This window comes from Neofelis nebulosa, chromosome 4 (assembly GCF_028018385.1).
Source record: "Neofelis nebulosa isolate mNeoNeb1 chromosome 4, mNeoNeb1.pri, whole genome shotgun sequence".
NCBI classification, from domain to species: domain Eukaryota; kingdom Metazoa; phylum Chordata; class Mammalia; order Carnivora; family Felidae; genus Neofelis; species Neofelis nebulosa.
Window position 1 is genome coordinate 138881080 of NC_080785.1, and position 24102 is coordinate 138905181.

Here is a 24102-nt window from a genome sequence, read left to right on the forward strand (position 1 = left end):
CAAATCCAAGAGCACACTATACACTGTATGTTAGCCAACTTGACAATACGTTATGTTAGAAAAAAAAAGAATGCCTGAGGTTTGGAAAGTGGAAAGAAGCAAGGAGTCAGATCTTGATGGATTGGGAACACTATAGGGTGAGACCAGGGGTGAAGGTCTCCCTCCTGAAAGAGTTTCTTCACATTATGTATGTGAGGCTTACCATGCTGGACTAGGAAGAAAAGGGGAGATAAGGCAGAGGGACTTTTGAAGTTACAATAATTTTACAATGAGTAGAAGTTTTTGTGAAAGTCTGTCTCAAAGGCTCAGGCATTGACCTGTGTGTGTGCGTGCGTGTGTGTGTGTAATTTAAACTCAAGAACACAGGCATGGACATAGGGGATGTGGGTCCTTGAAACACACTTTTAGAAGCTTTTCTCAAAAAGTTGCTGGTTGACAATAAAAAGTTGACACACAGATTACAAGGATATTGGGATGTTGGGATTTTATGTTTATTTAGGTATAATTCACATATATCAAAATTACCCTTTGTAGCATACAGTTTTAAGAGTTTGACAAATGTAGGCAGTCATGTAACCACCACCACAATCGAGATATAAAACATTGCCATTCCCCCCCAAAAGTTCCCTTGTGCCCGTTCGTGGACAACTCCATTTCCCGCCCACAGTTTTGGCATCCACTGATCTTTTTTTTTTTCCCTCATGTAGTTTCGCCTTTTGCAGTAAAGCTTCTCTGACCTTTAAGCTCAGGTAATGTGATAAACACTTCTAGCATCCTGGTGCCCTTATAATTATAGTGTATATGCAATTGACATCCATTGTTAAATATCTACCTCTTCTGCTAGACTTCTGCAGGCATGTCTGAGGGCAGAGAGTATGTAGCTAGGGCGTTACTGTATCCTCAGTACCATCCAGAAAAGGCTGAACAAACATTCATTCATTCATTAAGTGATAACTCAAAGACTATAAGGAAGATGCTCTAAGTCACTACTGACTAAGCAAAAGCAATTTGGTACCCAGTGGTATCAAATGTATCCTATTGTAAAGCACCCAGAGACTAGATCATTCAAACATTCCTGGAGAGTATGCAGGCACTTTTGGAGTTATTGGGTCTAAATATTAGCAATCAGAACCATCCCAGGCAATCCCAGATTCATGGGATTAATTGCTCAATTAGCTAAAAATAAAATGGAAAAGTCTTCAGTCATTTAACAGTCTACTGCCATTATTTTGTTTACTTGCATATTTAATTTTTTTTAAATGTTTATTCATTTTTGAGAGAGAGAGAGAGAGAGAGAGAGAGAGAGAGAGAGACAGAGCATGAGTAGGGGAGGGGCAGAGAGCGAGGGAGACAGAATCCAAAGCAGGCTCCAGGCTCTGAGCCATCAGCACAGAGCCTAACGCAGGGCTCGAACTCGTGAATTGCAAGAGCATGACCCAAGCTGAAGTGGAACGCTTAACCAACTGAGCCACCCAGGTGCTCTGATTGTATTTTTAAAGCTGTTTACTTCATGATTTTTACACTCCATATATTTTGTAGCAACTCTGAAGTTACAGTGATGCTTAAGAGCAAAATCATGAAATCCTCAAAATCAAGCTTATTTTCAGTGTGCTCGTCGAGTTCAGAAAGGAGGTCTTTGTATTTTGGTTTTGTTTCTTGTCCCTGTGAGAATAAAGAATAAGTAAAAACCGAATTCATTGTGCCACCTTGATTTTACAGATAACAAGCAATTAAGAAACATGTTATTAACATGTTCTTGTAACATGGCATAACACGGTAGTAACAATATGATGTCAAGTTGTTACCAGGGCTACCAGTGGGGCACTGTGTTAAATCTTTTCATGGGTTATTTCACCGAATTTCCACAGTGACCTTATGAATATATGACTATTATCCCCACTTAACAGATGAGCATCAAAAGACTCAGTGAGAATTAAGTCACTTGCCCTAACCTAGGCAGCTATTGGTGTGAAGCTAGAGTTCATGGTCTTGGCCGCCTGATTCTGGAGCCCACACTCTTAACTACTAACCATCTGCCTCTCTAGAAGCACAGATATGTTACATTTTTCACAATTTCAACATATAATCTCTGTTATGAGAGGTATTCACTCCGTGTTCTAATGAACAATAAGATCATCCAGAAATATGAAATTAAAAAATGCTCATAGAAAAATCTGTGCTTTGGAAAATTGTCCAGCGTTCAGTGTCATCACAAATCACACCCAAGTCCATAGTCCTCCTAAATAGATTGAGGGGAAACATGTGAGTAGTACATCCACGAAGAGGCTTTTTAGTTTCCAACCACAGCCTGTGAAATATCCTCCCAAGTGGCATTAACAACATTAAGGTCGTTTGATTCTCTGGTATTCTGGGCTGTGTTTGCATTTAGTTCAACCCCAAATGCTCAGCCATGTGCTAGCTGTAAAAAGCCATCACAGCAACGACTAAAGCACTTTAGGAATGATGATACATTCCTCTTACCGACTAGACCATTCTTGTCTCTCCAGGCTGGTTGTCCTCAAGAGGTCACACCTAACAGTGAAGGCAAAAAGAGTTTCCCCTGCCTTGCTCCATGACAGCTGAGTGCTCTGTGGACATGGTGGGGCCCACGGCAGAGACAGGACTACTTACTAGTGGAAGGATACACTGCTCAAAGGTCAGAGGTGGCTGTAGATCTTCTCTCTTTTTTCTCTATGTATTTTAAGTACCTGGGAGCTGGCCCAGGTAGCTCTCTTGGGGCCTGATCAGCCATCTTGTTTCTGTATCTTCTTATCAGTGCGTATAAATGCTCAGTTTTATTTTATCTGACTGACTATAGAGTGTTAAGATCCCCCCAAATTATGTTAGGCTTGTGAGAAAGGAGATGTTCCTCTCAGAACCCAGGCCTCAGCCCAAAGTGCCATCTCAGTTAACCAGAGAGCTCCACATAGGGATGTAGGACAAAGCCCAGTTAGTCATTAAGGGGCTGCGGTCTTTTGCTGTTGATGTGTGTGCCCCTACCTGCCCTGAGGAGTCTCACAGAGCTGGGTGCTAGGTCCAAGGCAGCGTCCTGACATTACTCTCCATGTTTGCTCCTTAAAGTTAAGTTACCACTATTAATACTGAGAATGTCCTAGAGTCCCCTGAAATATGGCTTCTGCTTTCTGTCATCTTGAGCAGAGAGCAGGACTTCACATGAGGCCTGGATAGGTCTGCTGCCAGAGATCCAGAAATTGTCTGCCTCTTTCAAGTTTAATCTACACTGAGGGACATGATTTGGCTCTTTCTTTTACCCTTGGCTGTTCTCAGAGGGGATGGTGAATTACAGCAGGAACCCCCTGGTCCGAGGTTTCTCTTTCCACAGTTCGAGTTGCCTGGGTCAACTGGGATTTGGAAGCAACCATTCTCCTTCTGATGATCATCAGAAGGTCAATGGAAGCCTAAGTTGACGTGGCAGTGCTTACGTCATTTACCTCCCTTCCTCTCAGTCACGTGGCATCTTATCATCTCACATGCCCACCGGAAGGGTGAGTACAGTACGATAAGGTATTTTGAGAGAGAGACCACGTTCACGTAACTTCTACTAGAGTATACTGTCATTGTTCTATTTTATTATTATTGTTAGGAGTCTCTTACTGCATCTCATTTATAAATGGAACTTTATCATAGGTGTGTGCATAAGGAAAAGCAGTCTAGAGAGGCTTCTGTACTGTCTGTGGTCTCAGGCATCCACGGGGGCCTGGGAACTGTCCCCTTACATGGGGTGGGGAGGGGTAGGTGGTGCGATTGTACATCAGGATGACCATCCACTAGGTCCTCATTTTCATACATGTGAAAAGCTCCCTGAAGATCTGCCCAGCCACCAAGTATGAGGCCTTTTTCTCTCTAGAACGTGTCATCTCGTTTGGCCTCTGATGTAGGCAAGTGTTATAGGATTTCTTCACCCACGCTTTCCTTAAAGGCTCCCCAGAACTTTTTACCGCTTGGCAAATTCTTGCCTGATACTTCTGGCTACAAAGATTTTTCTTAAAAAAAAAAATCAAATAATCATACAAATAATACTTATTCTTCCTGAAATTGAAAATGTGTACTCTTTGGGAGCCTGGATGGCTCAGTCGGTTAAATGACCCTTGAGCTTGGCTTGGGTCATAATCTCATGGTTCGCGAGTTTGAGCCCCAAAATGGGCTCTGCACTGACAGCACGGCTGCTGCTTGGGATTCTCTCTCCCTCTCCCTGCCCCTACCCCGCTCGCTGTCTCTCTCTCAAAATAAATAAAATTAAAAAAAAAAAGAAAGCAAGAAAATATGTACCCTTTGACCTCTATCAGTTCACTTCCTCCTCCCCCTCCCCCTGGGAACCACATTCTATTCTCTGTTCTAATGAAATTGAGTTTTTATAAAATCACTTTATTTGTGGAATTAAAAAAAAAGTCGATTTCTCACACAGTCTTTTGAAATAATCCAAGATTCACAGGAAGTCGTCCCCTTGGCCCACCTTCCCCCAGTGGATGACACCAGATGTAACTGTCATATGCTAGAGCCAATACATTTATATTTTCATGGAATTATAGTACTTATTTTCGTAGTATCTCCGAACACCCATAGAACTTTAGAGACTGCTTTAAGTCTTTTTCTTGCTCTACCTACTAATATTGGTGGTCTAGACTCTGTACGAACCCCTCTTTTCTTCTTATGCATGTCCCCTCAGCCAGCATTTCCCTAAGTATGCTTGTAGAGTGTAACGCAGTTTTAGGCGAGGCAGGATGAAATATTAAATACAAGTTAGTAGTCATCTATTCTTTTACTACCTTCCACTCTTACCCATTGAATTAACACTTAGAATAGTAATGTTATTAAAAAGAGATAATTCTAAGTTTATTTACTGAGAGAGAGAGACACACAGACAGACAGACAGCAGGTGGGGCAGGAAGAGAGGGAGAGAGAGAGAGAGAGAATCCCAAGCAGGCAGTGCCCTGACTGCAGAGCCCAATGCGGGGCTCAAAATCACGAACCGTGAGATCATCACCTGAGCCCAAATGAAGAGTCGGGTGCTTAACCGACTGGGCCCCCCAGGTGCCTCAGTGATAAAGTATTCTTATAAAATAAATTTATTTAAAAAGAAAGTTAACTTAAAGAAGAAAAGTTCTAAGTGAATTATAATACAGACTCTAGGCAGATATGGGAAAGATATTGAAGGAGGTATTCAAATGACTGAAGGTTGGAAAATACGCCTCTAGGTAATTTAGGTCACTCCCTTCAGGTCAGTGACTGTTCATCTACTGCTAACTCTGACTTCTGAATTGCGAACACAAATCTCTATTCTGACCTCCCAAGTCATATGTCCTGTTGCTCTGTTTCTCCTCCGGAATGTTTCATGGACATCTTAAAATTGACAAATTCTGATGGAACTCATCATTTCTCCTCCCACCCCACCTCACCTCAAATATGCTTATTCCCCAATCTTTGACTTCTCTGGAAATGAGGCCACCACCCATTTCTTCCCACAGTCGGAAACTGGGGTGTCATAATTTGCTCTTCCTGTCCTTCAACCCTATAGCCAGTCAATTATCGGATCCTGTTCATTCCACCTTCCAGATGTCTCTCCTGTTCAGCACCCTAGTCCCGTCATCATTGGCCTCTGTTTGGAGTGCTTCCTCACAGACACTCTTTCTTTGTCCCACCCCCACCCGGACCCCTACCCCAATCCCATCTGCAGGTGATGTAATTTCTTCACCCTTGATTTAGAAACATTCCTGGCTTCCTCCTGCTCTCAGGCTATGCCTTTGTAATTTTGCTTCTCTCCACCTTCTCAGGCTCATCGCCTAGTGCTTCCTACTTTCCTTTCCCTTCTCGGCTCTCCCAGATCTTTGACCTGCCTTACAGGATTTGCATATGCCATTGCCTCTGCTTGGAATGCTACGTTCTCAGTGCCCACCCTCCTCTCTTGCAAAACTAACTCTTGCTCACTCTTCAGATCTCAGCTATACCTTTATTTTCCAGGAGAGCTTCTTTGACTGACTGCCCCAAGATGGTCCCTCTGTTTTACTCTTTCGATGCATGCCATACTGTTTCATGGTTATTTGCATATTTCTAATGACCTTTTCAGCATCTCTCTCTACTCTGCTAAGTTTTTTTTGAAGCTTATTTATTTTGAGAGAGAGAGAGAGAAACAGCATGAGTGGGGGATGGGCAGAGAGAGAGGGAGAGACAGAGAATCCCAAGCAGGGTCTGCACTACCCGCACAGAACCTGCTATGGGACTTGAACTCACAAAACCATGAGATCATGACCTGAGCTAAAATCAAGAGTTCCACGCTTAGCCAACTGAACCACCCAGGCACCCCTCTACTCTGCTGGAGTTTTAGCTTGTTCACTGCATTAACTTCAGTGCTCAGTTCGCTTCCTGGCAAACGGTAGGTGTTCATTAAACATTTGTTGAATGAAACAATAGGGCCCTTTCGCTGGAGTTGTTGGCTCTTTGGGCCACCCAGTTTGGCGTGGCCCCCGTTTCTTCATGCCTGTTCATTTTCTCACCTCCGTGAAATTCCTAAATTGGGTTTGCAGCAGATTTTTGGCAGTAGCTTTTCCAAGTTTACCATCAGGGTCAGAAGAGTTTCTGAAAATCAGAGCAATGGTAGCAATGGCCTTTTCCAGATCTGAGCGCTTCCTGAGAGCTGTGAGGGAAGAAACGTACAATGATGTAGTCTAGGTTAGAAATGGTTCTTCCCCAGACACAGGGTTGTATTTTCCGAGGGAACTGGGATGAGCAGGGTTGGAAGATGTATGTCAATGTGGCCCTGCCTTTGGACTCTTTGCCCCCTATCTGGGAGTGGGATGTAGGGACATCTGACACCAGGTCCTTAAATAATTGAAACAAAAGTTCCTTCAGGAGCAATAACAATTAGTAGAATCAGGATAAGATTTACCACCTGCTTGTCATGTGACCTTGGGAAAACACCTCACCTCTCTCACAGTTGGCTTTTTGATCTGCAAAATATTTAAAGGGTACCTGCTTGGCGCTAGGCTCAGTCCCTGGCACTGAGGGTACCACAGTGAGTAAGACAGAGTCCTGCTCTTGTGGAGTTTATATTCGATGTCAATCAAATCATCACTTCAGGCCAGTGTGATAAAGGAGAATAGCATTTGAAACAAGCTCTTTGATATCATGATGGATAAGGGACCTCTTTGACCTAAGGCCTCAAACATACTGATTTCCCAGCTGGTTTCTCTGGTTTAAACTCCTTGAAAGGGCGATGCTAACTCATTCCTTTCTAGTGGGTAGCACCCAGTGGACACTGAGAACTACACAAGGTATAGCAAAAAAAATTTGTATGTTCTCTGTCCTCTGAGGCTCTAACACATCCTCTATTATAGAACTTCTCTCATGTTATAGTTACCGTATTAAAAAAAAAAAAAACCTTTTTAAATATTTATTCTTGAGAGAGACACACACGCACACAGAGCATGAGTAGGGGAGAGGCAGAGAGAGAGAGAGAGAGGGAGACACAGAATCCGAAGCAGGCTCCAGTCTCCGAACTGTTAGCACAGAGCCCGACGCGGGGCTCAAACCCACAAACTACGAGATCATGACCCGAGCTGAAGTAGGATGCTGAACTGACTGAGCCACCCAGGGCCCCAGTTACTGCATTTTTAATGGCCTTTCTTCTAAACTACATTGCAAGCCCTGTGAGGCCAGGGAATCATATCTTTCTTCATCACTGTATTCCCAGTGACCAACACAAATTCCTGCTATATAGTAGGTGCTAGGACATGCCATCTAATGAATGAGTAAGAAGAAAAGAAAAACAAAATCCTACCATTTTTAACCCAGGTACTATGCAACAATTGTTTATACAAAGAATGATGATCAGACAGAATAACACAACTTTTGTATTGAGCACCCACTATATTTCTAATATTTTCCCACTCAGTACCCAGATGTGGCCTCTGCTCTTTTACAATATACTTTACAATCTAATGAGATAATAAGTAATAATCAATAAGATAAGTGCTTATGCATGTATTTGCTTTTATATACATTCAATAATTATTTCTCTATATACATATATAACATGGATTTACAGCTCGTGATGTATGAGGCAAAAAAGGCACAGAAACAGGAAAAAATTTAAAAAATACATCTGGGGGAGTGGCTGGGTGGTTCACTTGGTTAAGCATCTGACTATGGCTCGGGTCACCTTTTGTGAGTTCAAGCCCCTCTGTGCTGGCAGTTTAGGACCTGGAGCCTGCTTCAGATTCGTGTCTCTCTCTCTCTCTGCCCCTCCCCCACTCATGCTCTGTCTCTCTCTCTCCCTCAAGAAATGAATAAAACATTAAAAAAAAATTACATCTGGGAGGAAGACTACTTAGATAGCTGGTCTTGGATGTCTCTGTGAGTAGATGAACATTTAAGTTAAGACCTAATGGATGAGAGGGATCCTGCCATGTAAAAGGGTTGGGGTGGGTGGGGTAGTCAGGCTAGGATTAGGGTTGTGCCGAATGTCCCAAGCTCAAGCAGAATAGCGAGGGCTCGGATTAGAAGGAGTGTGGCACATCGGGAGAGCTGAAAGGAGACGGCTGTGACTGAAACCTAGAAGAAGGAGGTTTGGTTAAGAAAGGAGAACAAGACCATGGAGAGCTTACAGCCCATAGAAAGGCATCAGACTTTTCTTTGCAAACATTTTCTCCCAGTTCATAAACTGTTGGGTTTTTAATCCTTTGAGATCTTTTGTGGAGGAATTGTTTCCAATTTTTATCAAGTCTGATTTATCAATGTTTCCTCTTCTGAAAGAGTTGTCCTATGTAAAGTTAAAAGTTTTGTCATTGTATGGTCTACATTTAAATCCATGGCCCATTCTGAGTTCATGTTTCTAGAAGGTGTAAGGCTTAGGTGGAGGTTCAGGTTTTTAACCGGCGGAGGACCAGTTGCTTTCCGCAGCTGGTGTTGAAAATGCTATACTTCCTTTGTTGATTTGCCTCGCATCTTTGTCAAACATCAGTTGGGCATATTTGTATGGGTCAGTGTCTGGGTTTCCCGTTCTGTTTCATTGATCTGTACATCTGTCCCTCTGTCAACATCGCATTTCTTTGATTCCAGTAGACATATAGTAAGCCTTAATATGGAGGAGAGTGAGTCCCCCACTTTCTTCTTTTTCAAAATTATTTTAGCTATTTTAGGGCTTTCCATGTATATTATTTACGACTTGCAGTAAGCCTTAAGAGAATTTTTTTTAAGTTTATTTATTTAGAGAGAGACGGAGAGTGCTCAGGGAGGGGCAGAGAGACAGGAGAGAGAGAATCTCAAACAGGCTCCATGCTGTCAGCACAGAGCTGAATGTGGGGCTTGACCTCATGAACCGTGAGATCGTGACCTGGGATGAAACCAAGAGTCTGACGCTTAACCGACTGAGCCACCCGGGCGCTCAAGCTTTAGCAGAAATTTGACGAGAATTGCTGTATTTACTGTGTCAACTCTTCCAGTTCAGGAACACAGTATGTATCTCCATCGTCATAGCACTTTACAGATGAAGCAAGGATGTGACCTTGCTGGGGACCCACCACTAGTAAGTGGCAGAGCTTGAATTTGAATCCTGGTCAAAAACATAAGCCTCCTGCAGAGATTTTTTTTTTTTTTCTGCCTGTCTTCTGCTCTGTGGCACCTGGAATCTTTAGAAAAATGCCTGGCAAATGGTACATGCTTCACATATATTCATGGAGTGAGTGTCTGCCAAATCTATGTCCTTAGCTTCTTAGTCCCTGATTTCTTCCCTCGTTCCCGATGCTCAGTCTTACCTGCCTATGATTCTGCTTGACATTTCCCACTTCTGTCTGCTCACCCAGTGGCTGGGCCTCCATCTAGCCTAGAATGCCAACCTCAGAACATTCCCTGCTTCTTTGGATTTTATTGTTAGCTTTTTCTCCCCCTCTCCCCCATCCTTAGCCATCTCTTCCCTTCACCTCTGTCGCATCCCTGACACCCACAGTCAGAATTGAGATGCTTCTCGATTACCCAACACTCTGCGGCTCGTCGAAATACATGGAGATGAGCATATTCCTCTAGCTTGGGTCTGTCTTTCCTGGGGTGTGTGCTTGAGGAGGTGGGACGCTATATGGCGGTAACCTTGAACTTAAGTGGCCAAAAAATAGACTCCGTTTATTCTGTCTTTAAGAAGCAAATTGCTTAGAGGAAATACCTTAATTCCTTAAGAGGTAAACATTCCTTCTGTAATTTTGACCAGTTGATTCATTAATTAATAACCAAGAATAAATTAGAGAAGGCTTTAGTATGAGCTGCTCTATTCTCTGCTCTTTCTGGTGAGGAAGGGGTGTATTTCCAGTCTGGAGTGGGCTTGCAAATAATGACAGACACCCTCCTTGTTTATTGCGTGCCAGGTGCCTTTCACACATAATCTTATTTAATGCTTAGTAAAACCCACAGAGGTAAGTGTGATTTGTGTCTCAATTTTACATATTGGAAACTGACACATGGAGAGATTAAGAGTTTTTTTTTTTTTTAATTTTTTTTTTCGACTTTTTTTTTTTTTTTTGGGGGGGGGACAGAGAGAGACAGAGCATGAACGGGGGAGGGGCAGAGAGAGAGGGAGACACAGAATCGGAAACAGGCTCCAGGCTCTGAGCTGCCAGCACAGAGCCCGACGTGGGGCTCGAACTCACGGACCGCGAGATCGTGACCTGGCTGAAGTCGGACGCTTAACGGACTGCGCCACCCAGGTGCCCCGAGATTAAGAGTTTTAAGGTCACATCGCTCAGAAGCGGCAGAGGAAACATTTGAAAGTCTGATTTCAAAGACCACAGAAAGATCTGCCACTTTGGAGTATCTCTTTATAAGGCCACCTCCGTGGAGGCTGTGGAACCAGACATTTTCCAACCCTTCGAGGAACTCGACGTCTGGCTGCCTTCTAGATGGGGACTTCATCTGGACTAGCCAACTCCTTTTTCCTTCTCCTCCATTCGTTTGAACCCGGCAGGCAGTTTTTGTCCTGACTATAAAATAGCATATGTTCATGGTAAAAACTGAACTAGAAAACATCACATATGAAAGTTAACAAGGCACTCTGGTTATCTTACCAACACCGATGATACTTTGCGAGATGTTTTGTTTTTCTGTTTTTATGGCTGGGTTCTTCCCTTACTAAACCCAGCGTGTTGCCTTTTAATTCCTGTTTGCCTCACAGAGTTGTGAGCAAATATGTGAAAGCATATTGTAAAGGGCTAAGTCCTAATAAAAATGCAAGGGCTTGATGTTTCTCTTTTGGCGTCTTTTATCAGCTTTCTTGCCTCTGGAAGGGGTGTATCGGAGAGGGTGTTAAACCAGGTACTTCATGTCGACCTCTCCTGTTATTTCCGACATCGCTTCTTACGCTTTGATAATACTAAACTGTGTGTAGTCCCCTTACTCACTCTGTTCTCCCAACAAGTACTTTTTGGCAAATATTTATTACCAGGCTCTGTCTTACTTCTGGGGATAGAACCGTGAACAACAGCAGTGGAGACATTCTAAGTTTTCTGGTGCTTGTGTTCTGGAGGACAGTTGTAAACGAATGATTATGGAGCTGGTATTCTACGTGTCAGCCCCTCCTCTGTAGGATATACAGGGTTCAACTCACTTAATTCTTACATCAGCCTTCGTAGGTAGGTTCCCGTATCATCCCCACTCTATAGAGGAGAAAACTGAGGCACAGCAAGGTTAGGTAGCTTGCTCGAGGTCACACAGTCTGGTCCCTCCCCATGATGCACACTGCCTTTAGATATTGTTTTTCAGGCAGTGTATTCTGTACGACTCTTTCTGACACCCCCAGATTGGGCAACAGGTCCCTCTTCTAGGCTTCTCGATTTCCCCAGACATACATTTATCATAACCCTCACACTAGAACACTCTTCAGCTATCTAAATTTCCTTCTAGGTCAGTGCTGTCCAAGAGAAATGTAATGTGAGCCGTAATGATAATCTAAACATTTCTGGTAGCCACATTAAGAGAGTAAAAGGAAACATACAAAATTATTTTCATAACACATTTTATTTAACCCAGTGTATTAAAAATATTATCACTTGGGACGCCTGGGTGGGTCAGTCGGTTAAGTGTCTGACTTTGGCTCAGGGCATGATGTGGTGAGTTTGAGCCCCACGTCAGGCTCTGTGCTGACAACACAGAGCCTGGAGCCCGCTTCCAATTCTGTGTCTCCCTCTCTCTCTCTGCCCCTCCCCTGCTCACGCTCTGTCTCTGTCTCTCTCTCAAAAAGAAACATTAAAAAAATTTTTTTTTAAATATCATTTCAATATGTAATCCATCTAAGCAAATTATTGAAACAGGCTCCATTTTGTTTTATATTAAGTCTCTTAAATCTGACTTATCTATTACACACATTTCAGTGCTCAGTACCTTCATGTGCCTAGTGGCTGCTCTATTGGACGGAACAGTTCTAGACTGCACACTCCCAAGGGCAGTTACTACATTTTATTTATCTGTACGCTCATTCCCAGGCCCTGGAGTGTTGTGGGCCTTAGTGTACGTGTGTTGGACTGAGCTGACTGGAACTTCAGGGCCAGCCTCTGCCTCTTTCTCCTCACCTGCTGTGGAACGTGGGACACAGATCTAAACCCTGGATCTAGCAAGTACCTGACACATTAGTGTAATAGGAACACAACTCTCAGTACAGCAAGGTGTCAGAATCCCCTCATTTTAGAACTTTTCCTAGTAGCAGTTAGTTTTGCAAATGGAGCAATGGAGACCCATGGGAGAGAAGTCGTCTGTCCAAGTTCACACAGGTAGTATGCGGCAAGAATAAAAACTGGGTCTCTTTTTTTCCTGTCTAGGTCAGTAGTTTTCCCAATACTCTAGTGCTTCTCAAACTTTTCTGCCACAAAACTGCTTTGGATGCTAGAGGCAGAGATGTACTCGTCCCCCACTCCCACCCTCAAGAGGTCAAGGGCATACGCCCAAGTAGCCAGCAGAGAAAATGTGGGTTCTCACCTCTACTTCATCCTCTATCCCTGCCTTATTTCAATGGATAACGTTTAGAACTACTTGCATTGAATAAAACACATTCTGGGAAGTTGAGCCATGTTTATCCTGTGTTTTTTTAGGACATGGGAATAAATGTGGCCCAATGGTCCAATGCTAGGAATCTGGTGCTAAGAGTGGTGCACACGTGTGTGTGTGTTCAGGGGCAGTGAGGGTGATGGAGAGTTACTACTCCCCTCAACTTCCTAGAAGGGATAAGTTGTATTAGAAATGCGGGACAATTATCACGAGTGTCCGAAATTGTGTATATTGTAAAACAGAATAGGTTTTCTGTTGTCATAGTATAAAAACAATTGTTCCATCAAGATGGAGATTTATTTAAGTAAAAATACCAAGTCTCCTTTGGAGACGTTGGCCAGCCGTTTAGGAAGAAAAAGTTTCAATATAGTCATATCCAAGTTTATGCTTGTTATTCTGTGAACATTTTAAAGCCACAGATTTTGGAATAAGATAATGCCAAGTATATGAGTGGGGTTTTTTCTTAATATTACCACAGAAAGAACAATATGTTAGTTCTAAAGATATTTTACCTATAAAGTTGAATTCTGAGTGTAAATATTTCTATTTTGAGAGTTGGCAACAGTTTTCACTCGACCAACAAGGGGCAGTTGGGGGTTGTTTGCATTCTGAGTTCCAATGACCATTCACGAGTTAGATATTGATGGTCTTGCTCTGGATGGTCTTGCTCCGGAGGATGCTACCCATAGACAGGCAACTGCGCGTGTGGGAAGAACACTGAATTAGGAGTCATGGGATCCATGCTTTCAGCTTGGCCTTTAATGGACTAACTTGGGGCAAACTAATTCCTATCACTGGACTTCAGTTCTCAAAAGAGTTCTATAAACATGGGTATTTGATGATTTGTCCACGAGGTCTCTTACATTTCTGGCATCCTTTGCTGTCCTGTTCTTTTTAACTCCCGGTGCACTGTCATGGTAGAGGGGAAATACACACATCCCAGTCACTCCATGTCTTACCTTTCACTGAAGCCAGTTGTTTGGATACTGAAATGCTGCCAACAAAATGAAAGAAACATAAGGATTTTGGAGACTGGGTATTCATCTCTGCGTTGAAAGTAAAGCAATACAGTGATTTAAAAATCAACTTATTTTCAGTAAGCTTTCACTGAACCTTCTAGTGCAGCAGCCATCTGTCTTGCAAACTCCATTTCCTCCTGGCCACATAGGAAAGAAGTGCTTAAACGTGCCTCGCCCACACATCCTGGTCTTTCTTGCGTTCATGTAACCACATGATTAAATTCCCTCCAATGGGAAAGGAGTAGAAAAGAGTGATCACCTTTCATGTGAGCTCTTCTCTGTTCTCTCTTATTTACAGCTGACTAACACAGAAATTATCAAGGACACCTTGGAACCCACATGTTGAAACCACAAGCATCCTTATCCTGGGTCCCTACAAGGCTACATGGAGTCAGTCTGCCACAAACCTGGAATCCCCACTCCGGACTGTCACATGAGAAAGAAAAAGAAAATAACTTCTTGTTCCATAAAACACTAAGGATTTGGAGTTTATTTATGTGCCCCAGGAGCTGAGCCTACCGAAGAGTCTAGGTCCTCTGTTGGAGGGAGAGGATACATCATGAATGACGGAGACATGTTCCTGCACTCTTGGGGCCTAAAGTCTAGTGCAGAAAGCAGACTTCAAACACGTAATTCAATACAGAGGACTGGCAGAGCATTTACAGAGGGCAGGGAAGAACTAACCCAGTCTACAGGTCCGAGTAATGGCATTTTATCTGAGCAGTAGGTGAAGAAGGAGGAAGAGTGTTCCAGGCAGAGGAAACAATGTGCATTAAGGCTCTGAAATGGGAGAAGGCAGGCCATGATCAAAGAACCAAAGGAAGCACAGAGTTGCTAGAACCCGGAGAAGGATACAGATGGTGGTGGAAGGGGAGGCTGCAGTCAAGGGCCGGGGCCAGAGCCTGCTGAATCCTATGAAGGACTCTGGGCGTTATCCTAAGGGCAGTGGGAAGGAAGGGAATGGCATGATCACGTTTGCATTTGGGGAAGTTGTTCCACCTGATGTATCAGAAAAAGATTGGATAAGGGGCCAGATAGGAGGCAGGAAGATGAATCGCACTCCCTTACAAGTTGCAAATCAAAATTTGCTCCATATTTCAACCCCAATGGCTTTTGAGAAAGCCAGTAAGAACAATAGTACTTGGTTGTATCTTAGACAACCCCTTAAAGAAAATTTTTGGGTTGAAGATCTGGTTTTGGCATTAACTAGTCAAGATCTCATCACCTTGGGGGCCTCATTTTTCTTGTTTGTAAAATTAGGAAGCTGGACTCTGATATTTTACACCTTTTATGGTCTTCTTGGTGAGTTCCTCTTAGTTTTCTAGAAATTTTGCACCCTTATCATCCCCTTCATATAATGTGCTATCTTTTTACTTTGCATACATATAGTATACTTGCAACATGACTTGTGTTATTTTCTATTGTCATGATCTCCTCCATTAGTCTGTGAGAACTTTGAGGGCAAGAGCTGTGCAGTTTATCTCAAAAATCTTCCCCTCCCTACCTCCCACCTCCACCTAGCAGAATATTGCCGAGCACTTGTGAAGTGTTTAAGAGAGTGTTTTGAACTACAGGACAGCTAAATAAAATTACATGAGAAAGATTATTTTTCATTTATTGGCCATAGTTTGACACATTTGAATGATATGAATCAATTTCCCTCTGTCACAGATAATCTGCAAGTATTTGTTCCACAGTTAAAATCATTGCTAGTTTTGATTCACAAATGTTTCTCAAGAGGCAATCAAAGATATTTGTGTTGATTGTATCATCTTTTCAGTTTGCAATCAAGGCTGCACATTTGTTCCCTTTGTTTCCCCAATTCAATTTAAAGCTGGATTGGGGTGGGTAATAAGCACCAAATTCGCAATTTCTTGGCCATCAGGTTGACAGGATCTCTTGGGAAATGCACCTGCAGGCTTAAATAAAACTCATTAAAGGAGAGCCACACGTCACTGACCTTTTGGGCATTTTCCTAGGCGCTAAAGTGGATGTTGGGGCTCCAGGAAGACTGGGGTCCCCTTCCAAGTGGAGGGCTTGGTCCTGGGTACTGTGCATACAGCCACACATACTCTGCTTGCCTGTTGTGTGTTGGTCCTTCCTAAGCAACAGTCACTTGCCCACTGTTACTATTGTCATTCACTCCATGACAACTATATAAGGCACTTTTAGAAGAGCCTTTTGCTGGTGTTATTGTATGTAAACATTAAACCATTCATGCATTCAACAAACGTTTGAGTGCCTACGATAGGCCAGGCACTCTACAAGGTGCTGGGGACACAACAGTGAACAAAACCAGACATGGAGCCTGATCTCAGACAGCTTAGTGGGAAAGACATATTAATCAAGTGATCATGCAAAAAAGTCATACCTGGGAACACTACCATGCAAGAGGATGCTAGGAGATTGGTATCAGCCAGGGAGACCAGGGAGGTGTCCCAGGGGAAGTGATGCTGGATGATGAGTAGGAGTTAAGTAGATGAAAAGTCAAAGGATCTGCATTGTGGGCAGAAGGAATAGCCTGTGCTAATCTCAGGGGCAGCGGGGAGTGTGGTGATCAGGAGGGACTAAAGGAAAGGCCAGTGTGGCTGGACCGGAGAGGCTGGTGGGGAGTGAGGCCCTGCCTGAGGAAGAAGAGAAGGCATGGTGGTTAAAACCATGCAGGAGCTGGGAGGCCACGGTAGGAGATTTTCAGTCTAGGCCACAAGGACAGGAAAGTGTTTGTGGTTTTTAAGCAAGGAGGGTAATAAAGTTAGATTTACATTTTGAAAAAAATCACCGTAGCTTGTATGTGAAGAATAGCACAGAGAGGTGGGCAGTATAAATGTACGAAGACCGGTGGGAAGGCTACTCCTCTTGTGTTAGCTTAGAGCTCTTTCTGTTAAAAAACAAAAAACAAAAAACAAAAAACAAAAAACAACAAAAAACCCAAAGAACAAAAAACACAGGGGTTGTGTCAGCTCGGCCAAATAGGTCTGGTTCGAGGAAGAAGCGACCAATGATTATTTAGATCACGGGCGAGCTGATGGGGGAGAGCAGACAGATCTCAACAGAAGCTAAGAACAGTCATTGTCCAGGCTGCAAGTTGGCTCCAGGACATTGCTATCTTACTACTGCATCACGGGTCACTGTGTCCATAAGGCCATGTCACTCTCTCATCACTTGCTTCCCTTCATGGGCTTTCTCTTCCTTCTTCCGTCTACCTCTTAACTCTAATTCTCTTAGCATTTTTCATTTAAACTAGGAGGTGGGAGGGTGGCGGAGAATTTGGCCTCGGTCATTACTGTTGCCCGCGCCGGTCAGAGTTTTAATGCCAGCTCTCTCCGCACGTTGTCAGTTAGCCTGTGCAATGATCTCCATTGGATTAGAGGATACTTCAAGCCAGCCTCACTGCCCAAGTTCAAACTGACAGCTGGTTTCCTCACAGAGAGCTCTGGGTAGGTTTCCCAGAACCTGGACCTGTAACACATATTCCTGATGATTCCGACACGGGCTGGATGGGGGGACTGTTGGTAGTGGTCGAAGAGAGGCTACGCGGTAAAAAGGTCTGAGTTGGAATTCTGACTCTGTCACTTACTAGTGGTGTCTGGAATGAACAAGATCTTTCAAACTGCCAAGTCCATTTTGCCAGCTATAAAAGAATACTTTCCTCACGGGGTTGTCGTGAAGGCAGAATGAGTGAATGTTGGCGAAACAGTCAACACGGTGTCTGATACGTGAGGAGCAACCGACCAGTCGTGGTCACGGAGATGACGTTCGAGAGGTCTGTGTCATCAGAGTTCTGGCAGGACACGGAATCTAACTCAGATGGTCCAAGAGACACCCATGGAAGAATTACCCAGTGGGTGGAGTTAGGAAACTAAGCATGGGTGGTGACGCACCGAGAGCCTGGCAACAATAAGAGACCGTTGGCACCCTTAGTCCTGAAGGGGCAAGGAGAGGAATTGCATGGTGGAGCCCAGTGACAGCGGGATTCCTAGAGCAAGGGTCACTTCACAGCGCTGTGGTTGAGGGAAAGCAGCCACGGCTAGAAATCAGGCAAAATAGGGAGGGGTGTGGAAGAAGTAGCCTACACTCTGATCTCCAGCCCGGGAAGCCGGGGAGCCTGGGAGGCTGTCTGCAGGAATTAGTCTCCAGGGGCATAGAGGAGGGCCCAGATGGAATAGGAGAGAGGGACAAACAAATGGGCAAGAAGCAGCGTGATGATGCAGATGAGCAAGAAAAAGAAGAGGAGGAGGGGAGGGGAGGGGACAGGAAAGAGGAGCAACAAGGCAGGTCTCAGAAAGACATGGCAGCATCTGCTGACAGTTCAGGTGAGAATGTATTATTTTTCTGAAACCATAATCTCGTAACATCATGAAACATACTATTTACACACAGGGCCAAACTGTCCGGAAAAAAAAAAAAAAATTCAAAAAGTCCCTCAATCCACCTGGCCCTTTGGCAATAGGAGGGTGTCACAGGAACGTACCGAGGTAGGTACCAGTTTGGGGGGAAGGAAAGGTGTGGCAGGTCAGCAGGGGTTTCACAAATGATGCCACGTGCATTTACTGACCCGCGCACAAGACGTTTCCCGAAGGGAACGACACGGGGGCTCTTGCACGTGGGCTCAGGGGGCACAGGCAGCGGACGGTCAGCACAGCGGTAACGGTGCTGGGGTTTGGTGAAACTATTCAAGGGAGCAAGAAGTGTAGTCACAGAAGAGGGTTTTGCTCTCCCACCTTGGTCCGCTGCCCTGCTTTTTATCCTGCCAATCTTAAAGAGCAGATGATGGGAGTGAGGTTCTAAGAGACTGGTCTTTGACAGTTTGGCTTACCCTTTTTTTCTGGTGCTAGGTTATTTGGGGCCTCTGGAGTCTCGGCAACTCCGTGAATCACATTTTGGGGAGCCTGACAGTCTCTTGAATTATGTAAAATTTTTACATAGGTGTGCATTTTCCTGCCTGAAAGGACTGCTAGATTTTTCTATGTCTCTTATGACCTCACGGCTGTAGGCAAATGCCACCAGGTTGGTCGTGATGTTTTCTTTTGGGAAAGAACCACCAACGTTCCCCCAAGAGGAACTGGGTGGGAGGACCCGGAGTTCCTCACTCAGTTCATGTGTTTGTTAACGTGTATGCTTTGAGTAACTGGTGTTGTGCCAGGCATTTGATAAAGATTTCTTTTTCTGCTCAACAACCACTAGAAATAGGAGTTGTCATCATTTACAAATGATGAAACACAAGCTTGGAGGTGTTAAAGGACTTGTTCAAAATCCTACCGCTAATAAATGAGTGAGCCTAGATTCAAGCCTAAGGCTGTATGGGCTCAAGCCTAATGCTTTTTTTATTATATCATGTTGCCTCTCACTGCACTATTTGATCATTAAAATTAGAGCTGTAGTCCTTGTTTCCTAAGCTGACATCTAGCGCTCTCTAAATCCTATGAGAAACCGTACTAGAATTTTTCTAGCACAAATTAGCCTCTTCTAATTCTCCAAAGCGCCTTTTACCTCTAACACCTCTGACCTTTTGTGTTTGTAATTAGTTATGGTGTATCTTTTCTCCTCATTAGATTTTGGTCATCATCACCATCAATAGCATTGAATTAAAACTTCTTAAGTGCGGCTCATTGTCCTATGCCCTCCACATGGAGTTCTTAGAAAGCTCTTTTGGTGGCATGATTATTATCGTTTGCATTGTGTGGATGCCTCACACAGATGAGATCAGGGCTTGCCCAAGAGCACACAACAGGGTTTGGGAGTCAAGAAAAGGTCTTTCGGACTCCAGGAATCACACTTTCAACCAGCATCTGCTTAGCAGGGACTACATCTTAATCTTTGTATCTTCCTCTCCGAGTCTAGCATCCTACTCAGGAAATGTTTATGGTATTGGACATTTGTAGACTACCGTATGACCCAGAATCTAGAATGGGACATACACCAAGGAAAGTTGGGCATATACGTGGTCCTGGGAGGTACAGAGTGTCCAGTGCCCCCCTCCTGGCTTTCAGGGGGACCCGAGGAGGAAATGGAATCCCTAAGAAGAGGGTGTCATGCCCAGTAAGGGAAGAGAGGACAAGGAAGAAGGGCGTGTTTCGCCCACAGGACCTCAAAAACGATTCATTTGAATATAGGACAGCTTAGGTATCTGGATATTTGTGATGTTTCCATTTTGGGGTCATTATGAGAAAAGCTGCTATGAAAATTTTTCTATAAGTATTTTTGTGTACACGTGCACTCCTATCTCTTGGGTATAGATCTAGGAATAGAGTTGTTGGGTCATAGAATAAATTACGTTTCATTTTCTTAGAAACTGCTAGATACTTTTCCAAAAAGGATCACTGCATTTTCCACTTCCACCAGTAATATGTGAATTCCAGTTTTGTGATATCCTCACCAACACGAGGCATGGCCAGTCTTTCTTAAGTTTCATTCATTCTGGTGTCACTTGTGGTTGTAATTTGCATTTCCTTGATAAGTGATGATTTTGAGAACCTTTTCATGCTTACTGGCTGTTTGGTTATCCTCTTTGAACTACTACTCATCAATAACAAAAAACTCAAATACACCAGAACATGTATAAACTTCAAAACCCACATGTTGAATAAAGAAGCCAGACACACAAGAGAGCATATACGCGGTATGATTCCATTTATATGAAGTTCAAGAACAAGAAAAACTAATTTCAGGCGATAGAAGTGAAAATAGTGGCTACCCTTACAAAGGGATAGTGACTGTGAGGCAGCACGGGGGGAGTTTTGTGGATAATGAAAATGCTTGATCTCTTGATTCGGAAGGTGGTCACATAGGTGTATACCCGCATAAAAACTTTCTACTTCATGAAGTTTATCAAAACTTTGGCCAAATGAATTCACTTGAAGAACGAAGTTGAGGAAGCTTGGATCACCTCAGTTTGAGACCACCACCAGGGAAGACATTGCTTGTCTTCTGGTACTATGTGCTCCTGTGTTTCCACAGCCAAGGGAAGGCAATTGCCCGACTCATCAACCCACCAGGGCCCTGATCTGGTCTTTGAGCACTGTTACTCCTTACACGAGGCAAGAATACGCCTTAGGAAGTTCCTTCTCCAACTCAATAAGGTCTTTAATTCCATTAGTAAAGATGATCCTTTCCTTTCCAATGGGAACTGGATAGGAATAATTTAGTTGACTGAGTTCTTCTTCAATTTTGTTGCCACAAATTCAGCTGAATAAACTGGAACGATGGGCTCTGGGCATTGGGATAACTTGTATTGATTTTTTTTTTCTCAAGGCCTAATCTAATTCTGTTATTTTATAGCCAGCTCTGCTCTTTTCCTGCAGTATAAGGAAACCAGACACTTCCTTTCTTTCCTGCTGAGACACGATCTTATGTAGGTAGCCAGGCAATAGTGATCTAACTTTTGCATGGTAGTGTTATGGCAGCCACTGGCACTGGCCTTTCCCTGACATTCCCCTTTTTCCTGATCTTGCTAAAGTGGGGACCTGGTGTAAAGGACAATGAGACCTACATACATAGCTAAGTCCTCTTTTGTTAGCCTATAATTATAGGCAAGAACACAAGATTGTTTTGATAGAAATTTTATACTCCACCTCTAGGATCTCCACCCATTGAGTCTCTACTATGTTGTTGTGTTTTTGTTTACTTTTCTAAAAATATGGCAAAATACACATAACATAAAATGTACCCCTTAAACATTTTTAAGTGTACAGTTGAGCGATGGGAGGTATATTCACATTCTTTTCTTGCACAAGCATCACCACCACCCATCACCAGAACTCTTTTCATCTTGCACACTGAAGCTCTGTGCCCATTAACACAAAATTGTCCATTTTCCCCCTCCCCAGTGTATCTATATGCCATGCTTTGTTTGTTCCTTCATCCACTGGTGGACACTTGGGTTGCTTGTACTTTTTGGCTCTTGTGAACAGTGCTGCTGTGAATATGGGTGTGCAAATATCTGTTTGAGTCCTTGCTTTCAATTCACTTGGGTAAATACCCAGAAATTGAATTTTGGAGCTTATGCTAATTCTTTTAATTTTTTGAGGACCTGCCACACTCTTTTCCACAGCAGCTGTACCATTTTACCTTCCCACCAAGAGTGCACAAGCGTTTCTATTTCTCCACAGCCTTGCCAATGCTAATTTTTTGTTTCTTTCTTTTTGTGGTAGCAGCCACTCTAATGAGATAGAATTGCATTGTGATTTTGATTTGCATTTCCCTAATGATTAAGGATAGTGAGCATATTTTCACGTGTCTACCGATCATTTGTTTATCTTCTTTGGAGAAATGTCTATTGCAGTCCTCTGCTCATTAAAAAAAAAAAATTGTTGTTTAATTGTAGGAATTCTTAGGAACATTGTGTTTTCTCCTTTAATCCTATTAATAGGGAATAGAAGTATCACTAACTCAACTTTACACATAGAGAAATAAGCTTGCAATTCATCTCCTAAACACGTATTTATTGAGCGCTCACTATGAGTCTGAGGCTATTAAAATCAATGAGGATACAATCGTAAAACAAAACTGACAAAGAGCCCTGCCCTCCTACAGCATACGTTCTAGAAGGGAGACACACGATAAACAAGATAAATAGAGAAAATATAGAATACATTATGTTTAGAGAACTTTTAGCCATATTTTTCGGATAGATCAGCAGGCAACAAATTTGCTTAGCGGTGGGGGGAAGAGACGTTTTATTACTACCAGGTGGGGGTAGACATCCAGTTCCCCACGTGGTCTCAGCTGACACCATGGCAGACAAGAGGACTCATTATCAGCCCTGGAGGATGGAGGTCCTGGCCGCCTTCCCAATCTTCTTGGCCACCACCTTGATGGAGTGTTTGGGGCTACTTACTACAGCCTGAAGAGGGTGGAAGTCTGGACCCATCACTTGACCTTTGCCGGTGTGGGTGTGGGTGTGGGTGTGGGTGTGGGTGGGGCACAGTCATGTGTAATGGTGTTTTTAGCTAAAGCAGAGCGGCTATCGTCTACAAGTTTTCTGTTTTGCTAGGCTGTCTCTTTCCTGTCCCTTCGACTAGAGAGAGCAGGCTTTTGTTAGGGGTTTTTCCCTTTGTGCCCTTTGGTGTTTTGGGTGGGTGATCGCTTTTCCCCTCACCCAGTCTGGAATACATGAGACAAAAGGAAACCCTAGGGAACCCACTGCCCTGTTGCCCGAGTTCCGAGGCCCCTTGAAGATCTGTTTTCTTTTCTCGAGCATTTACACTTGTGTTTGTCTTATGTATCATGTCCAGGCTTTTTAGTTGTACTCAGCAGGAGGATTAGGGAAAATAGGTACATTTCCATCTTCCCGGAAGTAAAGTTCCTCTGCAATGTTGAAAACATTAGCTTGTTTAAATACTTGCTGTATGTTCGTGAACATGCCCAGAGAGCGCAGTGCTTTGCTCAAGAGTCTATTTTCTGATCTGATGGCATACAGTTTATACAACATCCCCATACTTCTTTGCCACTACCCCATTTGTGGAACTTCACTGCATCCCTGTTCCTACTCATTGCCCTCAGACCGTGTAGCCAGGCATTTATTTGTTTGTTTGTTATTTCTCTCTCTTTCTCTAATAAGTTTTATATCTACATTTTGCCGCCCTCTTTCTGCCTGCCCACGCTGTTGTGATCTCATAATAGTGTGCACGGAGATGTCTTGCCTTTATAATGGGCCCTTGCTATTAAAACCCTGTGCTGACAGCCAGCACACTCCCACAGTCGGGTAGAGATTCAGGCAGAATTTGATCCTTCCATGTTATGTGTTTCACGCGACATCTTTACTTGTTTATCTGTTTTTTAATGAAACAATTCTTTCGGATTTGTTTTCCAGAAGCCAGCAGGCACAGGGCCCAAAGCTACTGACAATGCAGAGGGTCTCTTGCCAGACCTTTTTTCTCTCTTCAGTTGGGCATCCGCAAAAACACTTGGAATGACTGTAGCTTTGTCATGGGCCCACCCAGCGAAGTTGCCAACAGATGGCCGAAAGCATTTTACAGCCTGTCCGATGTAGCAGGCATTAAATTTCTGAATAAGAACGCTGGACATTTGATTGGTCTGGGCTTAC

At 43.5% G+C, this 24102-nt stretch overlaps 1 protein-coding gene across 1 annotated transcript; it reads right to left on the reverse strand.

The window, feature by feature from the left end:
* Positions 1–481: 481 nt before the first annotated feature.
* Positions 482–16127, reverse strand: SNTN (sentan, cilia apical structure protein). Its single transcript, XM_058723504.1, has 4 exons — positions 16018–16127; positions 13998–14032; positions 6513–6652; positions 482–1662 (listed from the first exon to the last, which is right to left on the reverse strand). The coding sequence occupies exons 1-4, from the start codon at positions 16125–16127 to the stop codon at positions 1504–1506; spliced, it is 444 nt and encodes a 147-aa protein (XP_058579487.1). The 3' UTR covers positions 482–1503.
* Between the last annotated feature and the right edge of the window lie 7975 nt (positions 16128–24102).

Coding starts and splice junctions, on each gene's coding strand:
- SNTN (XM_058723504.1), bottom strand. CDS start 16,127: ATGTGTGGCTGTATGCACAGTACCCAGGACCAAGCCCTCCACTTGGAA. Junction 14,033..16,017: donor CCTAGGAAAATGCCCAAAAG/GTCAGTGACGTG, acceptor TTTTGTTGGCAG/CATTTCAGTATCCAAACAAC. Junction 6,653..13,997: donor ACAACTGGCTTCAGTGAAAG/GTAAGACATGGA, acceptor CTTCCCTCACAG/CTCTCAGGAAGCGCTCAGAT.